Source organism: Carcharhinus amblyrhynchos, chromosome 11 (assembly GCF_965287045.1).
Source record: "Carcharhinus amblyrhynchos chromosome 11, sCarAmb.v2.hapA, whole genome shotgun sequence".
Classification (NCBI taxonomy): domain Eukaryota; kingdom Metazoa; phylum Chordata; class Chondrichthyes; order Carcharhiniformes; family Carcharhinidae; genus Carcharhinus; species Carcharhinus amblyrhynchos.
In genome coordinates, this window is record NC_137334.1 from 20,606,080 (window position 1) to 20,625,965 (window position 19,886).

The following is a 19,886-nucleotide window of genomic DNA, read 5'->3' on the forward strand; positions in this document are numbered from 1 at the left end:
AAACTGCAGCATGCGACGGTGCAGAGGGACCTCGGGGTCCTTGTGCATGAGTCGCAAAAACCCAGCCTGCAGGTGCAGCAGGTGGTCAGGAAGGCAAATGGGATGCTGGCCTTCATAGCGAGGGGGATTGAATATAAAAGTAGGGAGGTCTTGCTGCAGCTGTATAGGGCACTGGTGAGGCCGCAGCTGGAGTACTGTGTGCAGTTTTGGTCACCGCACTTACGCAAGGATATTTTGGCCTGGGAGGGAGTGCAGAGGAGGTTTACTAGGCTGATTCCAGAGTTGAGGGGGTTGAACTATGAGGAGAGGCTGAATAAACTAGGCTTGTGCTCGTTAGAGTTTAGAAGAATGAGGGGAGATCTCATTGAGACGTATAAGATGATGAATGGGGTGGATAGCATAGAGGTGGAGGGGCTCTTCCTGCTCAGAAAGGACAGTAGAACTAGAGGGCACAGCCTCAAGATAAAGGGGGGGGCGGTTTAGAACGGAATGAGGAGGAACTTCTCTCAAAGGGTGGTGAATCTCTGGAATTCTCTGCCCGTTGAAGTGGTGGAGGCTGCCTCGCTAAATATTTTTAAGACACGGGTTGATAGGTTTTTGATAGGCAAGGGGATTAAGGGTTATGGGGAGAGGACGGGAATGTGGAACTGAGCCAAGAAAGATCAGCCATGATCTTATTGAATGGCGGGCCAGGCTCGAGGGGCTAGATGGCCTATTCCTGCTCCTATTTCTTATGTTCTTATGTTCTCAATTCCAGCCTCAGGTCACTGTCTGTGTGAAGTCTGTAAACTCTGCCCGTGTCTCCATGGGTTTCTTCTCAGTCCAAAGACGTGGTGAGGTGGATTGGCCATGCTAAAGTTGTCCCTTAGTATCGGGGGGCTAGCAGGGTAAATACATGGGGTTATGGGGATAGGGCCTGAATAGGATTGTTGTCGGTGCTGGCTCGATGGGCTGAATGGCCTCCTTCTGACCTGTAGGGATTCTTTGATTCTATGATAACACTACTTGAGATCTACTGGTGTATATCCATGGGAAACTATCTCAGGACAAATTTACACCAAGATGGCTAGTACAAACGAGATAAGGACACCCTAAAAGAGCCTGACTGGGGAAATCACTGCAGTCAACTGGTCAGCTGTAGAGACAGGCACTGAACTAAGGGTCATCTACGCCAAATTCACAAAACCTAATGTGTCCAGGGTGGCGCAGCTACAGAAATCCCTCCCAAATACCAACTTGAACTACCAGTTGAATGCACGTCCATGCCAACCTCAGTAGACTTTTCAGATGCGAGAGGACCTGCAGAAGAGGATAAAACCTTTGACTGATTGGGGATTCTTCAATAATGTGTCTACTGCCAATCCAATCTATGTTACAATTCTTATATCAGGCATTTTTTACCTGCAATACTTAACTCCTGCTGTTGTGATTACGAAGAACGCAACTTCAACATCTAAATGTAAACATTTGTAATTAGAATTCTGATATACACAGTTGTTGGTCACTGTATAGTTGCAGGGGTTTGCATGTCCTTCCCATGTCTGCATGGGTTTCTTCCGAGTGCTCCAGTTTCCTCCCACAGTCCAAAGATGTGCAGGTTAGGTGGATTGGCCATGCTAAAATTGCCCCTTAGTATCAGGGGGACTAGCAGGATAAATACAAGGTTACAGGGTTAGGGCCTGGGTGGGGTTGGTGCTGATTCGATGAACTGAATGGCCTCCTTCTGCACTGAAGAGATTCTACAATTCCAACTCAGCCTGAGTGGGGCTAGGGATTATCCCACAATTACCCTGAGTCACTATCGACGAAATGAAAACTCACCTTAAGCCTCTCAAATAAACTTTTTTTTAATCCCCTCTGATTCTAAGCCCTCATTCTTCCAACCATTTTCTCCTTGGCCTGACTGATGCACCACAGAAGAGGCATGTCATATGCTGAAATGTATTGAATTAAGTGACAAATGCAGGGAAACAATCCTCCTTTTTATGTCTACCTCAAATTGAATTTAAAATGGATTCTACTTGGTTGCTCACAAATCTTAAATGGGTGTTCACAGACACTGCCTGCCTTATAGGCACATGACCTAGATTTAAGAATTGCATTGTCTTCAAAAATTGCGACTATTGAAAAGGCACAGCGTTTTAAGGCAGCTAAGATTCAAGGATGTGTATTTATCACATTTGCATTGCAGATTTTTCTCATTATAATTAAGGATAGAGTAATAGAATATTCTGTATAGTCGTCACACGTGTGAGTAACAGTTGCATTAATCAGAGGAATTAATGACAGTGCAAGTCAAGACCGTTTTTTTACTCATAGAATCCCTGCAGTGCAGGAGGCAGCCATTCGCCCACATCCCCACCCAGGCGTTATTCCCTTAACCCCTCATATTTAATGATGATATCCATCATTAATGATGGGTCAATTTAGCATGGCCAATCAACCTAACCCACACAACTTTGGACTGTGGGAGGAAACTGAAGCACCTGGGGGAAACCCAGGCAGATACAGGGAGAACATGCAAACTCCACACAGACTGTTCTTTTGCTTTTCCTACATTTATATTAAGCATTCAGGCTAAAGTTCAATTTATTTCTCAAGAAATCCAGTTGTTGAGGTATGGAATGTAAAATTACCCCTAAATGATTGCTTCATCCCAAAGGATGAAGAGCACAATGAATTGCAAAGGATAATAGAATCATAGAATAGAATACCTACAGTACAGAAGGCAGCCATTCAGCCCATCGAGTCAGAAATCAGTTCAGGCACTGAATAGATGAACATATATGAACTGGAGAAAATCAGAAGTGCAGGCTGTACTAACTTGGGAGGACAGATGAGGATTGAGAGAGTGAGCAGCGGGAAAGGGAACAGGGAAACAGAAGTGGAAGAAGAATGAAGACAACACAGGCAGTTTGACTAACCACAACTATTACTGAAAACATTCCAAGATTAATACTGTGTGCGTGGCAAAGTAGGAGAGCTCAGAGACAATACAGGAAGCATTGCAACTTTCATATAATTATAATTGTTCAATACTTCCTTCTGGGAGAGAAATATTGCTGCTTCCAAATAATTTAATTCAAATCTTTCACACGTCCTGCCAGGATTGTAAGGTAGCAAGTTCCACGAAAGAGAAGCCAAGTATAGCTTGGCACATTCTGAGGCACAGCAGGTAGCTGATGCAACAAGGACAGAATTAAACTGGCGCTTTCAACAGACCAGGATGACATTGGGGGATACTCTTTCTGCTGCAGCTAATTCAGCCATAAAACAAGGGGGAACTATCTCCAACAGCAGTATTTCTAAGCTGTAATTTAAGTCAAATTTTAGCATTTATGATTTGCCATTAAGGAAAAAAGAGCCTGCTCCTTCTACAATGAATGGATATCATCCATCATGTCCCGCAACTTTCTCTACTGGCTGTACCCATCTTTAAATTTTTTGACATTTCTTTCCTAATTTCCAAGGGGCACAAGTTCTCCCTGGCATATGATTCCACAGGTGCCAGGTTCATTTCAGGCTTCTTATCCAACCAACTATCCTGCCTGAGAACAAATAGTACAAATGGAAGAATTCGCAAACTGTTGGGGAGCAACAAATCCAAGTCCAGCCCGCCCTCACCCCATTTCTACAAATACACTTTCCCAGTTGGAATCAGGAGTGAGAAAGCTGACTCAGTATCACAGTGGCCAAATGCAAAAGAAAGGAAACTCAGCATAGAGCATCAATCAAACCTGGAACTTCCTTGGTGCAGTTCACCATGAGCCAGCAGGGAAACTTCACTCGGACAATGAGCAGGCAGATGCATTTGATTCGATTTATTATTTTTACATGTATTGGGATACAGTGAAAAGTATTGTTTCTTATGCTCTACAGACAAAGCATATCATTCATAAAGTACTTCAAGGGAGAAGGAAAGGAGAGGGTGCAGAATATGGTGGTACAGACATAGCTATGGTGTAGAGAAAGATCACCTGTTTCTGGTTCAATACATCACTGGAATGGCTGTCAGCTTTCTCAAAGTAGCACAGGAATATGTACACAATAGAACAGCAAATACAGCAATGGTGGTGCGCACCATGACTAAAGGCAATAGTCTGATTGTAATCTAATTACAATTGTTCAAATTCCCAAACCAGGAATGCCAATAGAACAGAGGTTACTCAGGTGGCTTACATATCTCTTACAGCTGGCCATTTACAGCATACCTTTGCTTCACTGATGACGCACAGCAAATTTGCTGCTTCATGTGGCACTGGATGGCCATTCACAGTCTGACTGGCTCTGGGATGTGGCTGAGTTGGGATTCAGAGCAATTTTTTCTCACTCACCAGCAAAGAGAATGAGAGAATCATGTAGTGCAGAAGAGTCTGCTCAGCACCAACACACAAGAAACAACTGAACTCCCACCTAATCCTATCTGCCAGCATTTGGCCCATAGTTCTGAATTTTACGATGTGCTAAATGCTCATCCAGGTACTTTTTAAAGGATGTGAGGCACCCTCCCAGGCAGCACATTCCAGACCGTCACCACCCTCTGGGTATAAATAATTTTTCTCACATTCCCCCAAACCTCCTGCCCCTCATCTTGAGCCTATGTCCCTTCATGACTGACCCTTCAGCTACAAGGAACAGCTGCTCCTTATCCACTCTGTCCATGTCCCTTATAATCTTGAGCACCTCAATCAGGTTGCCCCTCAGTCTTCTCTGTTCCAACAAAAACAACCCAAGCCTACCCAACCTCTCTTCATAATTTAAAGAACGAAGACAATCATATAAGGAGGTGATACTACTACAACAGCCAAAGGACAAACAAGTTAAAAATATTTAACAACTAAACTTATTAGAACAAAGAAAATTACAGCACAGGAACAGGCCATTTTGCCCTTCAAGCCTGCACTGACCGTGCTGCCCGTCTGAACTAAAACCCCCTACCCTTCCAGGGACCATATCCTTCTATTCCCTTCTTATTCATGTATTTGTCCAGATGCCCTTAAAAGGCACTATTGTATCTGCTACTACCACCTCCCCTGGCAGCGAGTTCCAGACATCTACCATCCTGTGTGTGAAAAAAGTTGTCTCATACATCTCCTTTAAACTTTGCCCCTTGCACCTTAAACTTCTGTCCCCTAGTAATTGACTCTTCCACTGTGGGAAAAAGCTTCTGACTATCCACTCTGTCCATGCCCCTTACAATCTTGTAGGCTTCTATCAGATCACCTCTCAACCTCTGTTGTTCCACTGAAAACAAACCAAGTTTCTCCAACCTCTCTTCATAGCTAATGCCTCCCAGACAATATCCTGTTAAATCTTTTCTGTACCCTCTCCAAAGGCTCCACATCCTTTTGGTAGTGTGGCGACCAGAAATGAACACTATGTTCCAAGTGCGGTCTAACTCAGGTTCTATAAAGCAAACATGACTTGCCAAATTTTAAACTCTTAATGCAAGAAAAGCCAAAAGAAAGAATAATCCATTCAGCCCATCTAAACTTACCCCTTCCTCTGGTACATTAACTCTCTCATTAAAGACCTTTCAGTTAGTACATAAACTTAATTACCTCTCCTGAATCTATACAGCTGTCTACTCAACTCTCCAAACTGTATTCTTCTTGAACATCCCACATTCCTGCAATCTGATTACATTTTAATAATGTCAGGTGTACACTAACTCTGTTGCTACAAACACCAACAACTTATTGCATTTTTATACAGCTTTTAACATAGTAAAGTGTCCTAATGGGATTCACAGAACAGTCATCAAACACATTTGTTACCAAACTACAAAAGAAAATATTAAAATAATTGACTTATTTGCAGTCAGCAATATCTTATTAATTACATTGTTATTGTTTAATAGCGGTTACATTGTTAAACTAGTGATGGGTGTCTGTACACATATAAGTGGGGATAGTTCCCTTTTAAGATGATGACCCTTTAATATTTCGTTAATTTGTCCTCTTTAACTGTTAATTTGTTTTACCTAAAATAATATAAATGGGGATAGCTAGGACACTGGGGGCTTTAATGTTAATTGTGAACCAAGTCAACAAGCCCTCCAGCAAAGAAAGCAGCTGTGTCTTAGCTTTAATTTCACCAACCAGTGTGGATCTGATTACCAGTTATGGTAAGAGAGAGAGCAAAAGGCAGAGAGGTCTCATCTGGTAATTTAAAATGCCTTTCTTAAGCATCTTTCATTTTATCATTACACTTAATTGCCGCTATTGCATCTTTCAAGTTTGTGTCTTGTTAATGTTATCCAGGTTTTCCATTCCTTGGTCTGATATCCTTCCTGACCACCCTCCAAGCTCTGCCCATCTATAATTAAGGTCTAATCCCCTTCCTGCTCCACATCTAGTCTAAGCAAGCCTTCAATTCCACCTCAAACAGCTCTGTTAAAATGCAGCTCATATGGTGCACACCTGTAAAATAAAACATGCCTCAACTACGAGAAACCACCAATTGGCCTGCAACACAAACACGAGTTGTGAATGTTGACGAAGTAACCTGTTGGCCATACATTCAAAAACCCGTGGTAATTTGGGGGCCAGCAGCAGAAAGTATCCTGAAAAATCACTTAGTAAGCTTTGAAAAAGCAGAGTTCAGGAGCAGAGATTGAATTACAAATAACCAAAAGGTTCCAGCTTCTGACAAACTAAGTCTGCCGCTCAGTGACAGCCTCCTTTCCCTTTCTTCTCTTTTAACCTTTCAAGCATGACCGTGTTTGAAGAAAGGGGAAACACAGGTGCAAACTTGGAGTAGACCTTTTTTGCAAGGCATTAGCTCAAATTAACACGAGAGGTCAGGGAACAGGAGCTGCCATCTTCACATTCCTTTGTATGAAAGGTCAATTCCAGCCTGTTATCCCAGCTAACTCAGCACAGTTCAAGGCTGCGACCTCACTGTCACTCAGTCTGCCCTTTGTAAATATGCAGATATCAAAACGCTCACATTAAATCTGTGCCATTTATCCTCCCTTTATTCTGTAATCCTATAATGAAAAGAGAAGTCACTAATCATCTGTGGAGAGGCCCAACCCAAACATCAGTGAATCAACTGTCAGCACCCGGCACCCTTTGTAACTTCAATGTCTGCACCACTGTGTGAAACATCAGCAGAAATACAGCCACCTTCCCATTCAAAACACGGGATTAGAAAAGTCATATGATAAACAGCTAAACAGCTTGTGAAGCTCATCCCTGTTACATAAACTCTCCCAATTGAAGCCCATTGCTCTGGTACATTGACCCTCCAACTGAAGCCCATCCCTTCAGTAAAGTAACATTCTCATGCAAAGCTTTGAAGAACAAACTTGTATTTAGTATGTAGTGATGTTTTTGTGCGAGAGCTTGCAATTATGTAGCTCCTTTCACTTCCAAAGTAGTACTTCTGAAGATAGTCACTTTTTAACAGTTAAAACATCAGAAACTGTTCTCATGACATTAATTGAGAGATAAATATAGACCAGGACATCAAAACCCCACTCCTCTCCAAATGGTGTCATCAAATCCACCAAAAAGCATGGTTTAACATCTTGTCCGAAAGACTATCCCTCAAAGTGTAACATTCCCTCAGTACTACACAGGAGTGTCAGTCTATATATGAACTTAAGATTTCTGAAGTAAGGTTTGAAACTTATATTGCACCTATTCTATCACCACTCCTGCTCTCTCCACATATCCAACAACATTTTTCTTATTCAAGCAACTACCTAATTATCTCCTAAAGTTTTTAAAGTTTTTTATTTATCATTGTCAGACTTGCATTAACACTGCAGTCTGAAAATCCTCTTTTCGCCACACTCAAGTGCCTGTTCGAATACACTGAGGGAGAATTTAGCACAGACTATGCACCTAACCAGCATGTCTTTTGGGCTGTGAGAGGAAACCCTCGCAGACATGGGGAGAACGTGCAGACTCCGCATAGACAGTAACCCAAGCCGGAAATCAAACCTGGGTCTCTGGTGCTGTGAGGCAGCAGTGCTAATCACTGTGCCGTGCCACTGTGTGACAGAGAATTCAACACTAAAATCCCTTGAAAAGAATGATATTCTAATTTATCACAGACCAATGGAAATAATTTTTCACTATTTACTCTAATAAAGCCTTTCACATTCTTCAACACTGCAGTCAGATGATCTCTTACTCATGTTGCCAGGAAAGGTCACAGACCTGAAAACGGTTTTCTTTTTGAGCAGTGCTGAGTACTTCCAAAATGTTCTTTTAAATTTCAGACTTATGGCATCTGCAATATTTTTGCTAGTTGCACTCCTTAACCATTGTTGCTTTAGAGACACAGACCAATTCCTCAAGATTGACAAGGCAAGTTTTTTTTTACACAGAGGGTGGTGGGTGCCTGGAACTCGCTGCTGGGGGAGGTAGTGGAAGCAGATACGACAGTGAGTTTTAAGGGGCGTCTGGACAAATGCATGAATAGGATGGGAATAGAGGGATATGGTCCCCAGAGGGTAGGGGGTTTTGGTTCAGATGGGCAGCATGGTCAGTGTAGGCTTGGAGGGCCAAAGGGCCTGTTCCTGTGTTGTAATTTTCATTGTCTCCCTCAATTAAATGTAACACCAAATAGTACAGTGGAAAAGTCAACAGGTAACAAGCTATTAAATATTTTCCTAACTAGGTGGAAAATTAAGGAGAGTTTCAGTGACATGTACAGGGGTAGCAGCAGAAGAATATGTTATGCAGATTGAAGTAGGCAGTCCTCATGACAGAAAGGTTCTGAAGGTTGAAATGGGGGAGTTCAGGAACAGTCTGGTTCAGCATGGAACAGTGATTAGGGAAATTATTGGAGAAGGTAGAGTCTTCAGTGAGGGCTAAGAACAATGGATTCAATGTGCAACCATGGAATGATACAACTCATCCAGGACTTGATGCTACAAAGCACAGAGAGAGTGAGGGATCGAGATGTAGAGCTGTATGTCACTTGTCTACAGGTGGAAGCTGACTCCAAGCATTTTGAAAAGCAGTTGCTAGCTACAATCAGATAGGTAATACTGTTCAAAAGAGGGCAGTAGCATGAAGCTGAACAAAGGATGAGTTAAAGACTATCTTTTGTAAATAAAAGCTGAACCAAATACAGACTGGGTCAACTACAATAGCTGAAACTGCCAGTGTAAGGTACAATTCATTCTCTAGTACAATCCTGAAGAGCAAACAGCACAGCACACCCAGACATGGTCACTTGACCAGACACCCAGACACTTGACTCCTCACTGCCACTCACACTTATCAAGTGCAGCATCAGACAAGGAATAGCTAAGATAAGAGAGAAAACTTCCAACATTTGCGTTGAAGTGGCAAAAATCATGAAGATGGGTACCTGACACATAAAGTGGCTGCCTGGTACATAAAAAGGTTACCTGGGAGAGAGACATTAAACAGGCACTGACTTTTACCACAGACAGCTACTTGAAATTAAAACATGCAGGACAGACTATAAAGTTAAACATGCAGGAATCAGGTACTGCAGGAAGACAGTAAAGAGCTTAAGGCACTTTAAAGATAAGGACAGACCTAGGATAATAAGGACTGATAAAGAGATTAGCCATAAATGGGAATGGGAACACATTTTTGCAGGAAAACCAATTAATGTATAGACCGAAACTAAGTCAATGATGGTCACTGAAGGAGGAAATGTAGTCATTCTATAAAACAATGCGATGTTAAAAGCCAATGTCTGTATATGTCTGGCTGTAACAATGTGTTAAACTATCAATCCTACTCAACTATAACGATGTGTTAAATGGCTAATGTCTAGACTATCCATTGTCTGAAAAGTATAAAAATGAACCACTCCTATTGTATTATTGAGAAGGTAGCTGCCAAGAACTGCGGAATACCAGTGCTTTCTCCCCGAAGCTTCATGTCCGAAATAAAGCTGTACTTTTGAACCTCCAGTCTGACTCTGGTGGTAATTTCCCACAACAGCATCATCTTTGTCACACACAGCAAGTGCAAAGACAGGACTAAACAGATTCCACCCATTTCTCTGATAGCATTTGGAACTCATTTACATGTTTTTAAAACTCTGCATTAATTTTCATCTGCCATGTGTTTTATTTCACTGCTTTGTTTCTGCCCTCCTGAAGTCTGCTACTGGCTTCCTCATTGCTGCATTTCTGACACTTGTGTCATCTATAAGCTTTAATACAAGCCAAGAGCAAAGGTCCTAATATCAACCCCGAGGAACGTCAGTGCACATTTCCCTCCAGTCTGAAAACACATCTCATCAACCATTACTCCCTGCTCTTTATCCCCTACTCACTTTCACATCCATGTTGCCATTGCTGTCTAATCCCAAGGGTTTTAATTTCACCAACATATTTATTATGCGGTACTTTATCAAGTCCACATACACATCAACTACCCTATTACTTCAATGAACTACAGTCTGTTTTGTCTTTATCAAGTCCGTGCTGGATACCATTCATTAATCCATGTTTTTCCAAATGACAATTACTTTTCCATGCTGCTACCCCACCAACTGTATTAAATCTGACTGGTCTGTAGTTAATGGATTAATCCATTCTAAGAAAGAGGGACAGTAAAAGGCCATTTTGGCCCCTCAGGCTTGCCCCATCATTCAAGATAGTGTTAGATCTTCCACCCCAGTTACAGCTTCCCAGGGCTTTCCCCATATTCCTGGGCGAATGGGCCAGGAAATGGCAAATGGAATTTAATGTTGGCAAGTGTGAGGTGGTCCACTTTGGTAGGAAGAATGGTAGGAAGGACTATTACTTACGTGGCGAAAAACTGCAGCAGGCGACGGTGCAGAGGGACCTCGGGGTCCTTGTGCATGAGTCGCAAAAACCCAGCTTGCAGGTGCAGCAGGTGGTCAGGAAGGCGAATGGGATGCTGGCCTTCATAGCGAGGGGGATTGAATATAAAAGTAGGGAGGTCTTGCTGCAGCTGTATAGGGCATTGGTGAGGCCGCAGCTGGAGTACTGTGTGCAGTTTTGGGCGCCGCACCTGCGCAAGGATATTTTGGCCCTGGAGGGAGTGCAGAGGAGGTTTACTAGGCTGATACCGGAGTTGAGGGGATTGAGCTATGAGGAGAGGCTGAATAAACTAGGCTTGTACTCGTTAGAGTTTAGAAGAATGAGGGGAGATCTCATTGAGACGTATAAGATGATGAATGGGATGGATAGGATAGAGGTGGAGAGACTCTTCCCGCTCAAAAAAGACAGTAGGACTAGGGGGCACAGCCTCAAGATAAAGGGGAGGCGGTTTAGAACGGAGTTGAGGAGGAACTTCTTCACTCAAAGGGTGGTGAATCTCTGGAATTCTCTGCCCGTTGAAGTGGTGGAGGCTGCCTCGCTAAATATTTTTAAGAAGCGGGTTGATGGGTTCTTGATAAGAGAGGGGATTAAGGGTTATGGGGAGAGGGCGGGAAAGTGGAACTGAGCCACAACAGATCAGCCATGATCTTATTGAATGGCGGGGCAGGCTCGAAGGGCTAGATGGCCTACTCCTGCTCCTATTTCTTATGTTCTTATGTTCTTATCCAAACTTCTGTCAATCTTGGATTTGAATATACTCAATGACTGAGCATCCACAGCTCTCTGTAGTAGAGAATTCCAAAGACTTGCAACTCAGTAAAGAAATTCCTCATCTTAGTCTGAAGTGACTGAACCCTTAAATGAGACAGCCCCCTCCTACACTCCTTAAACACCTAGGACTGTGTAGCTAAATTCCCCCCCAACTCGATTTTCAAGTTTGCAGATGACGCCGCTGCACTGCTGATTTTCTCTCTTCCACCGGGAAAAAGATACAAAAATCTGAGGTCACGTACCAACTGACCCAGGAACAGCTTCTTCCCTGCTGCCAGACTTTGAATGGACCTACCTTGCATTAATTTGATCTTTCTCTGCACCCTAGCTATGATGGTAACACTACATTCTGCACCCTCTCCTTTTGTATGAACAGAATGCTTTGTCTGTATCGTGTGCAAGAAACAATACTTTTCAGTGCACAGTAATACCTGCGACATATTCTAAATACCCTGTAAAGCCTCTTGAGAAGTTTCTGCGTTTCAGTTAAATCACCTTCCAAACTGGGCCATATCTTCTCAATCTCTCAAGGACAATCCCCTCATCCCAGCAGCCAGTCGGTGTAACCTTTTGTTTCACTCCCTCTAAGTATTTCCATCCTTTGGTAAGCTGCACTGTGTTCCAGTTGTTGTCTCACCAAGAACTGCACTGAAATGTATTTACTCTAGTACCACAACCTTGTTGGAATAAAAGCTAATATACTGTTAACTTTGTTCATTTCTTCCCACATCTCCTTTTCGAACAGGTGGGTAACATTTGCAATCCTCAATTCCTCTGACACCGGTTCTGTATCCAAGGAAGTTTAGAAGATTATCGTTGGGAGATTGTGCTATTTGCACATATACGTCCCTCAGCAACTAAGGATATATTCCATCAGGACTGAGTGACATTTCAATCTTAAGCTGCCGATCTTACTGTTCTTTATCCATTTATATCTGACTACTTCCTGTTTCATTGGCACACTAACCACTTCTTTTATAAAGACAGGTGCAAAGTTCTTGTTCATTACCTCGCTCACGTCTTTTTTTTAACTCTTTAATGTGATGTCAGAATCACTACCTGAGCCAGCAACTGCTGCCCATCAGTAACTGCCCAAGAAGGTGGCTGGAATCACTGCAGTCTGTGTGGTGTTGGCGCACCCAAAGTGCAGCCAAAAACAGAACCCCAGGATTTTGACAGTCAAAAAACAAGATGCATTTCCAGATCATGATGGTGTGTGGCTCGAAGAGGAATGAGGGTATCGTGGTGCTCCCTTGCATCTGCTGCCTTTGTTAAGGTGATAGAGATAACGTGTTTGGAAAGTGTAGCCTCTACAAGAGATTGTTTTCCATCTGTAATCAGACCTACCCTTCCTCTGACAACCTTTTACCTTTGTACAGGTTTATAAAATACTTTAGTGTTCCTTTTGTTACCCACTAAGTTATTCTTATGCGCACTCTCTCCTCCATTTCCTTTTTCAGTTCTCTGCGCTCTCCAAAACCGGTTTGATTTCCTATTGTATTACGAATCTGATACGCATCATAAACCTCCTTTCCCTATTTTACGTCAACCTCAATGCCTTTTGTTTTCCCTTTGTGTGAATGTGTTTAATCTGTAAGTGAGATATCTCCCCTTTGAAGGTCTCAATCACTCGTTTACTGGTTTACCTGCCAATCTTTTATTCCAAACCAGCTGGACGAGATCAGCCAATGAAATTAGATCTCAAGTGCCTTCATTGCTCCTGATCCCTTTCCAAATCTACTTGCAAATTAATCACTGTTTCTCAGATGTTCTTCCACTAAAAGATCTTCGACTTGACCACTTAATTCCCCAGAATAAGGTCCTTCATAGTTTTCTCCTTCATTGCATTGGGAACAGACTAATTAAGGACGTTCTCCTGTGCTCATTTTAGGAATTTTCCCTCCTGTTCCTAGATCAGGGTAATTGAAACCCCTATTTTTACCACCACTGCTTTTAAATATTTTGGATATTTATTTGCCGGTTCGGCTTCTAGTTCTTTCCAGTATTGTGGTCTACAGTGTGTAGTTCCTCTTGCTCTTTTTTTGGGGGTGGGGGGGAATAGCTCCAGATTTTCAACATCCTTTTGAGAAGAGCCAAATTTCAACTCAAGGTTGGTGCACCAAGCTCAGATTACTATCACCACAAAATATTGTATCCCCTGTTGACCCAATCAAAATTACTCATTTTAAATACCTCAATTATATCAGCTATTAATCTTCTAAACTCAAGGGAATAAATCCCTGGTGTATTTATCATGCTTTATGCATTTACACAAATGAGTATCAACCCTGATATAGTCTACATTCCCCCGGCTGCCTCTCCCATTCCTTCATGCGTCTTGTTTCTTCTTTCCAATAAGCTGTCCTGGCTCCCCTCCCCTTTTTTATTATTACAAATAATAGTACTTGTACTTAATAGTACTTGTTTTATTTAGGTCTTTCATAAAAATAAAGTTTTATTTTAAAAACTTGAAATCTTGCAGCATAATTCTATTGGTTTAAATGAAGTGTCCATATTTCTTAATTATGACAGGATCCAACCTGTTCTGTACCTATTTTGGGAGTGTTTGATGGAGATAAGGCAGCACAAGGTTAGCACTGCTGCCTCACAGCACCAGGGACCCGAGTTCAATTCCAGCCTTGGGTCACTGTCTGTGCAGAGTTTGCACATTCTCCTCATGTCTACATGGGTTTCCTCCGGGTGCTCTGGTTTCCTTCCACACTCCGAAGATGTGTGGGTTAAGTGGATTGGCTGTGCTAAATCGTCCCTTAGCAGCAGGGAGAGTAGCAGGATAAATATGTGGGGTTACAGGGATAGGGTCTGAGTGGGATGGTGGTTGGTGCAGGCTCAGTGGGCCAAATGGCCTCCTGCACTGGAGAGATTCTTTGACAATGTAGAGGGAACTTTACTCTGTATCTAATCCGTGCTGCATCTGTCCTAGTGTTTGATGGGGCACAGTGTAGAGGGACGTTTATTCTGTATCTAACACCCATGCTGTACGTGCCCTGGGAGTATATGATGGGACAGCTACCTTGCCCAATGCTGGCTTCCTTTACTTTCAAGAGTACAAAATTAATTTTAAAAAGTGTTTTCTAAAAAAGAACTGGCCTATCAATCCAAACAGATCATAACATTCAAAGATACACTAGAATATAAAAGAAAATGTCACAATCTTTCAACATGTGAGTGAACAGAAAGACTACATGCTGTACTGAATGTCTTGAGCTTTGGCTCACACACACTGTAAAGAACTGATCAAGAATGACGAAGAGTGAAGCTGGAAAATGGGTGCAATGAGATTTAGCATTCTGCAACATGGATCAGGATGGAATTGATTTATGATTGAGCAGGTTTAATTAAATAGTGACTGATGTACTCCACCCTATCTGGCCAAACCGTCAAGGGGGGTTTGGCTGGATTATCATCTGGAGCCTGTGGTTGTACTATACATACGAATCCTTTATCGTTAAACATATTTCTCTCGCAACTTACATATACGTCCTTTATAGTTTAATGTATTCCTCTTGCAACTTGAAATCAATTCAAACCAGATTGCAAACATCAAGTATTGCATCGCCCTCTCTCAACATTATGCTGTACAATAATCCACATGACACAGAAAAGGGTGGAATCTGCCATTTTGAAGGCTTATGGAGTTACAAATTCAGATGATGACTTTCAGGATCCTTTTGCAACGGGGAATGTATGTTCCGCCACCGCCACCCCCCCATACTACTGCAATAACATTGTTATACGGCAGAGGCAGAAAAATATTCATGAAAAATTCAAACAAATTCCACCCAGGCCCTATCCCCACAACCCCGCATATTTACCTGGGAATCCCCAACACTAAGGGACAATTTAGCATGGTCGATCAACCCAACCCGCGCATCTTTGGAGCATGGGAGGAAACTCACACAGACACAAGGAGAACGTGCAAATTCCACAGACAGTGACCCGAGGCCAGAGTTGAACCCAGGTCCCTCACACTGAGACAACAATGTTAGCCACTGTGCCACCCTAACTGGAGAATCAGTTGCAATGGCTTCTCTTCCTGCTCCATTTCACCAAGGATCTTTCCTTGGCTCCTTCCTATTTCTCATCTACATGCTGTCTCTCTCTGCAAAATCTGAAAACACAGCTTCGGTTTTCACAAGTACGCTGACAACACCCAGCTTTATCTCACCACCACCTCCCTTGACACTTTCACTGTTGCTAAATCAGACAGCTTGTCTGACAGACAGTGCTGAATGAGCAGAAAATTCCTCCAACACCTGGAAGGCTGAAGCCATTGTTTGCTGTTATCTCCATTCCTTAGCCAACAACTCTATCCTTTTCCGTGGCAACTGCCTGAGGCTAAACCAAAAACACCTTGGTATGAGCTTTGACCTTAAGATGAGCTGCTCATGACATATTCACAGCAAGATCACCCATTTATTCCCACCTCCCTCATTGTCTGGCTTCACCCTCCCATCTCAGCTCATTTTGCTGCTGGAAACACCCCCCCCACCCCATTTATGCCTTTGCTATCTCTTGACACAACTATTCCACGGTCCTCCTTGCTGGTCTGTATACTTGAGCATTCAAACCCCTGTGGCCTATATCCTTACTCACACCCAATCCAATGACCCTTTTGCTGCCTGGCCTACTCTGATGCCTGGTAAGCAACATCACAATTTTAAAATTCTCTTCATTGTTTTCACATTGCCCCAAGATCTCACGATTTGCCATTAATGCAATCTCCTTCAGCTCCTCAATGCTAAGATATCCAATTCTGAGCTCCTAAGCATCCCCCTAATTTTAATGGGACCACAACAGGGGACAGTGCCTTCAGCTGCCTGGACCCAAATTTCAGGAATTCTTTTCTTAAATCTCTCTGCTTCTCTTTCCTCCTCAAAATCGCTCCATAAAAACTATGTCTTTGGTCACACTTTCAGCTATAGGTTCTAGAACCACAGAATCCCTGCAGTGCATCAGGGGCCCATTTGGCCCATTGATTCTGCACCAATTCTGGCACCGCACCCCCCCCCCCTTCAACCCTTTCCTCATAACCCCATGCATTTACCATGGTCAATCCACCTCATCTACATGGTTTTGGACAATAAGTGGGCAATTTTTAGCATGGTGAATCCACCTAACCAGCACATCTTCGGACAATAGGAGGAAACCAGAGCACCCAGAGGAAATCCATAAACACATGGGGAGAAGGAGCAAACTCCGCACAGACAGTGACCCGAGGCTGGAATTGAATCTGGGTCCCTGGTGCTGAGAGCTAACCACTGCGCCACCCCTAACTTTCTCTTCTGTGATCCGTGTCCAATTTGGTTTCATAACACTCCTTGTCAAATACCTTGGGCATTTTATGATGCAATCAGTGGTATATAAATACAAGCTATAGAATAGGTGGCCATTCAGCCCATTCAATTAGACTTTGCTTGATCTGCGTTTGAACCCTATTTACCTGCCTTTGACCCATAACTCAAATGAAATTCAACGCAATAAAGAGGGAGCAGCTTTGGGGAGACGTGAAGAAATGTGCGCTACTCTCTGTTCCACAAGCAAACAAAAACTTATTCAACAGCTATGATTTGCCATCAGATTTAATTCCTGGAAGTCACAATGCTGCCCATTCAAAGGTTGCATTGAGGAAATATACCATGTGTCTAAAGTTTCCATGTTTTTATTAATTTAATTATTTGAAAATATTTGACAGAGACACACAATCATCATGCCTTCTTGATCATAATCCCCATTAAAACATCCCAATCCATCTCTAATATGAAAGGTTTGTTTTCCTCTCCTGCTTCGAGACTATAATCAACACTCCCCTGAACTGCCAGCTGTTATGAAGCTATGCCACACACATTCCTCCCACCAAGTTCAAAAGTAATCAGCTTCCATGGTTCAGCTCCCTCATTCATGCTCTCCTGCTGTCTTTCTGCAACCCAAGCTTGGTGTTTCTTGTTCAGTATTTGATTCCACTCTCCTGTCTTGAGCGGCACTGAGCATGACAAGCTGTGGCATTTCACTGTCACCCATAGCATCCCACCAGCTTCACCCGCACAACAATCGCATCAACTCAAGCCACTGTCTTTGGGAGGTTGATAGCATGTGGCCTCCCACAGAACACGCGGCCTATTTTAGGCCACATTCATCGTGGGTGGGTGGGTGCGGGGGGTTGATGGAGGGGGAGGAGCGGGGGGTTGATGGAGGGGGAGGAGCGGGGGGTTGATGGAGGGGGAGGAGCGGGGGGTTGATGGAGGGGGAGGAGCGGGGGGTTGATGGAGGGGGAGGAGCGGGGGGTTGATGGAGGGGGAGGAGCGGGGGGTTGATGGAGGGGGAGGAGCGGGGGGTTGATGGAGGGGGAGGAGCGGGGGGTTGATGGAGGGGGAGGAGCGGGGGGTTGATGGAGGGGGAGGAGCGGGGGGTTGATGGAGGGGGAGGAGCGGGGGGTTGATGGAGGGGGAGGAGCGGGGGGTTGATGGAGGGGGAGGAGCGGGGGGTTGATGGAGGGGGAGGAGCGGGGGGTTGATGGAGGGGGAGGAGCGGGGGGTTGATGGAGGGGGAGGAGCGGGGGGTTGATGGAGGGGGAGGAGCGGGGGGTTGATGGAGGGGGAGGAGCGGGGGGTTGATGGAGGGGGAGGAGCGGGGGGTTGATGGAGGGGGAGGAGCGGGGGGTTGATGGAGGGGGAGGAGCGGGGGGTTGATGGAGGGGGAGGAGCGGGGGGTTGATGGAGGGGGAGGAGCGGGGGGTTGATGGAGGGGGAGGAGCGGGGGGTTGATGGAGGGGGAGGAGCGGGGGGTTGATGGAGGGGGAGGAGCGGGGGGTTGATGGAGGGGGAGGAGCGGGGGGTTGATGGAGGGGGAGGAGCGGGGGGTTGATGGAGGGGGAGGAGCGGGGGGTTGATGGAGGGGGAGGAGCGGGGGGTTGATGGAGGGGGAGGAGCGGGGGGTTGATGGAGAGGGAGGAGCGGGGGGTTGATGGAGAGGGAGGAGCGGGGGGTTGATGGAGAGGGAGGAGCGGGGGGTTGATGGAGAGGGAGGAGCGGGGGGTTGATGGAGAGGGAGGAGCGGGGGGTTGATGGAGAGGGAGGAGCGGGGGGTTGATGGAGAGGGAGGAGCGGGGGGTTGATGGAGAGGGAGGAGCGGGGGGTTGATGGAGAGGGAGGAGCGGGGGGTTGATGGAGAGGGAGGAGCGGGGGGTTGATGGAGAGGGAGGAGCGGGGGGTTGATGGAGAGGGAGGAGCGGGGGGTTGATGGAGAGGGAGGAGCGGGGGGTTGATGGAGAGGGAGGAGCGGGGGGTTGATGGAGAGGGAGGAGCGGGGGGTTGATGGAGAGGGAGGAGCGGGGGGTTGATGGAGAGGGAGGAGCGGGGGGTTGATGGAGAGGGAGGAGCGGGGGGTTGATGGAGAGGGAGGAGCGGGGGGTTGATGGAGAGGGAGGAGCGGGGGGTTGATGGAGAGGGAGGAGCGGGGGGTTGATGGAGAGGGAGGGGGGGGGGTTGATGGAGAGGGGGGGGGTTGATGGAGAGGGAGGGAGGGGGGTGGTGGTTGATGGAGAGGGAGGGGGGGGGGTTGATGGAGAGGGGGGGGCGGGGGGTTGATGGAGAGGGGGGGGCGGGGGGTTGATGGAGAGGGAGGGGAGGGGGGGGTTGATGGAGAGGGAGGGGAGGGGGGGGTTGATGGAGAGAGCGATCAGGCTCCGGGTGAAGTGGCTGTGACTGGAGGCTCAGCGTTACTGCCGCAGCGGCGGGGCGGACAATCCAACAGGTCAGAGCCCGGCGCAGGGACTCCCGCCCGGGCACCGCCTCAGGGCCACCAGCCCAAAGCGGGATGCGACCTCAGGCTACCCGGAGAGGGGGATCCGAGCGGCCCGAGACCGCCAGCAGCCCCCCACCCCCGCCGGGCTGGGCGGTGTCTCCCCCTCCCCAGGCCCCGGGCCCTCACCTGGATGTAGTTGCTCTCGCAATACTCGGCCACCCGGTCCAGGTTGTGGTAACTGTCCAGCAGCGCTCGGCGGCCCGCGGGGATCTCCTCCTCCAGCAACATCTGCAGCTCCGCCATCTTACCCACATCTTCCGACTCTGCGGGACCGGAACCGGAACCCGGGAGGAGGGGGAGGGGTCACTTCCGGGCGGCTACCTGCCCGCCCCCCCTTCCCCCCCCAGACACAGGCATCCCCCCTAACAACCAGGCTCTCCCATAGCAACCAGCAACCCTTTAACCAGCATCTCCCTTAGCAACTTGCATCCCCCTAACAACCAGGCTCTCCCATAGCAACCAACAACCCTTTAACTAGCATCTCCCCGAGCAACCAGCATCT

At 45.7% G+C, this 19,886-nt stretch overlaps 1 protein-coding gene across 15 annotated transcripts in view; it reads right to left on the reverse strand.

The window, feature by feature from the left end:
- The window catches only part of LOC145349967 (abl interactor 2), a 152,702-nt gene extending 133,035 nt beyond the window's left edge, over positions 1-19,667 (reverse strand). For all 15 annotated transcript variants that reach the window (XM_080198726.1, XM_080198718.1, XM_080198725.1 and 12 more), the window contains exon 1: positions 19,511-19,667. In XM_080198726.1, coding sequence (XP_080054852.1) covers positions 19,511-19,627 — 117 coding nt within the window. In that variant the 5' untranslated portion in view covers positions 19,628-19,667. The remainder of the gene's footprint in view (positions 1-19,510) is intronic.
- Positions 19,668-19,886: the final 219 nt, after the last annotated feature.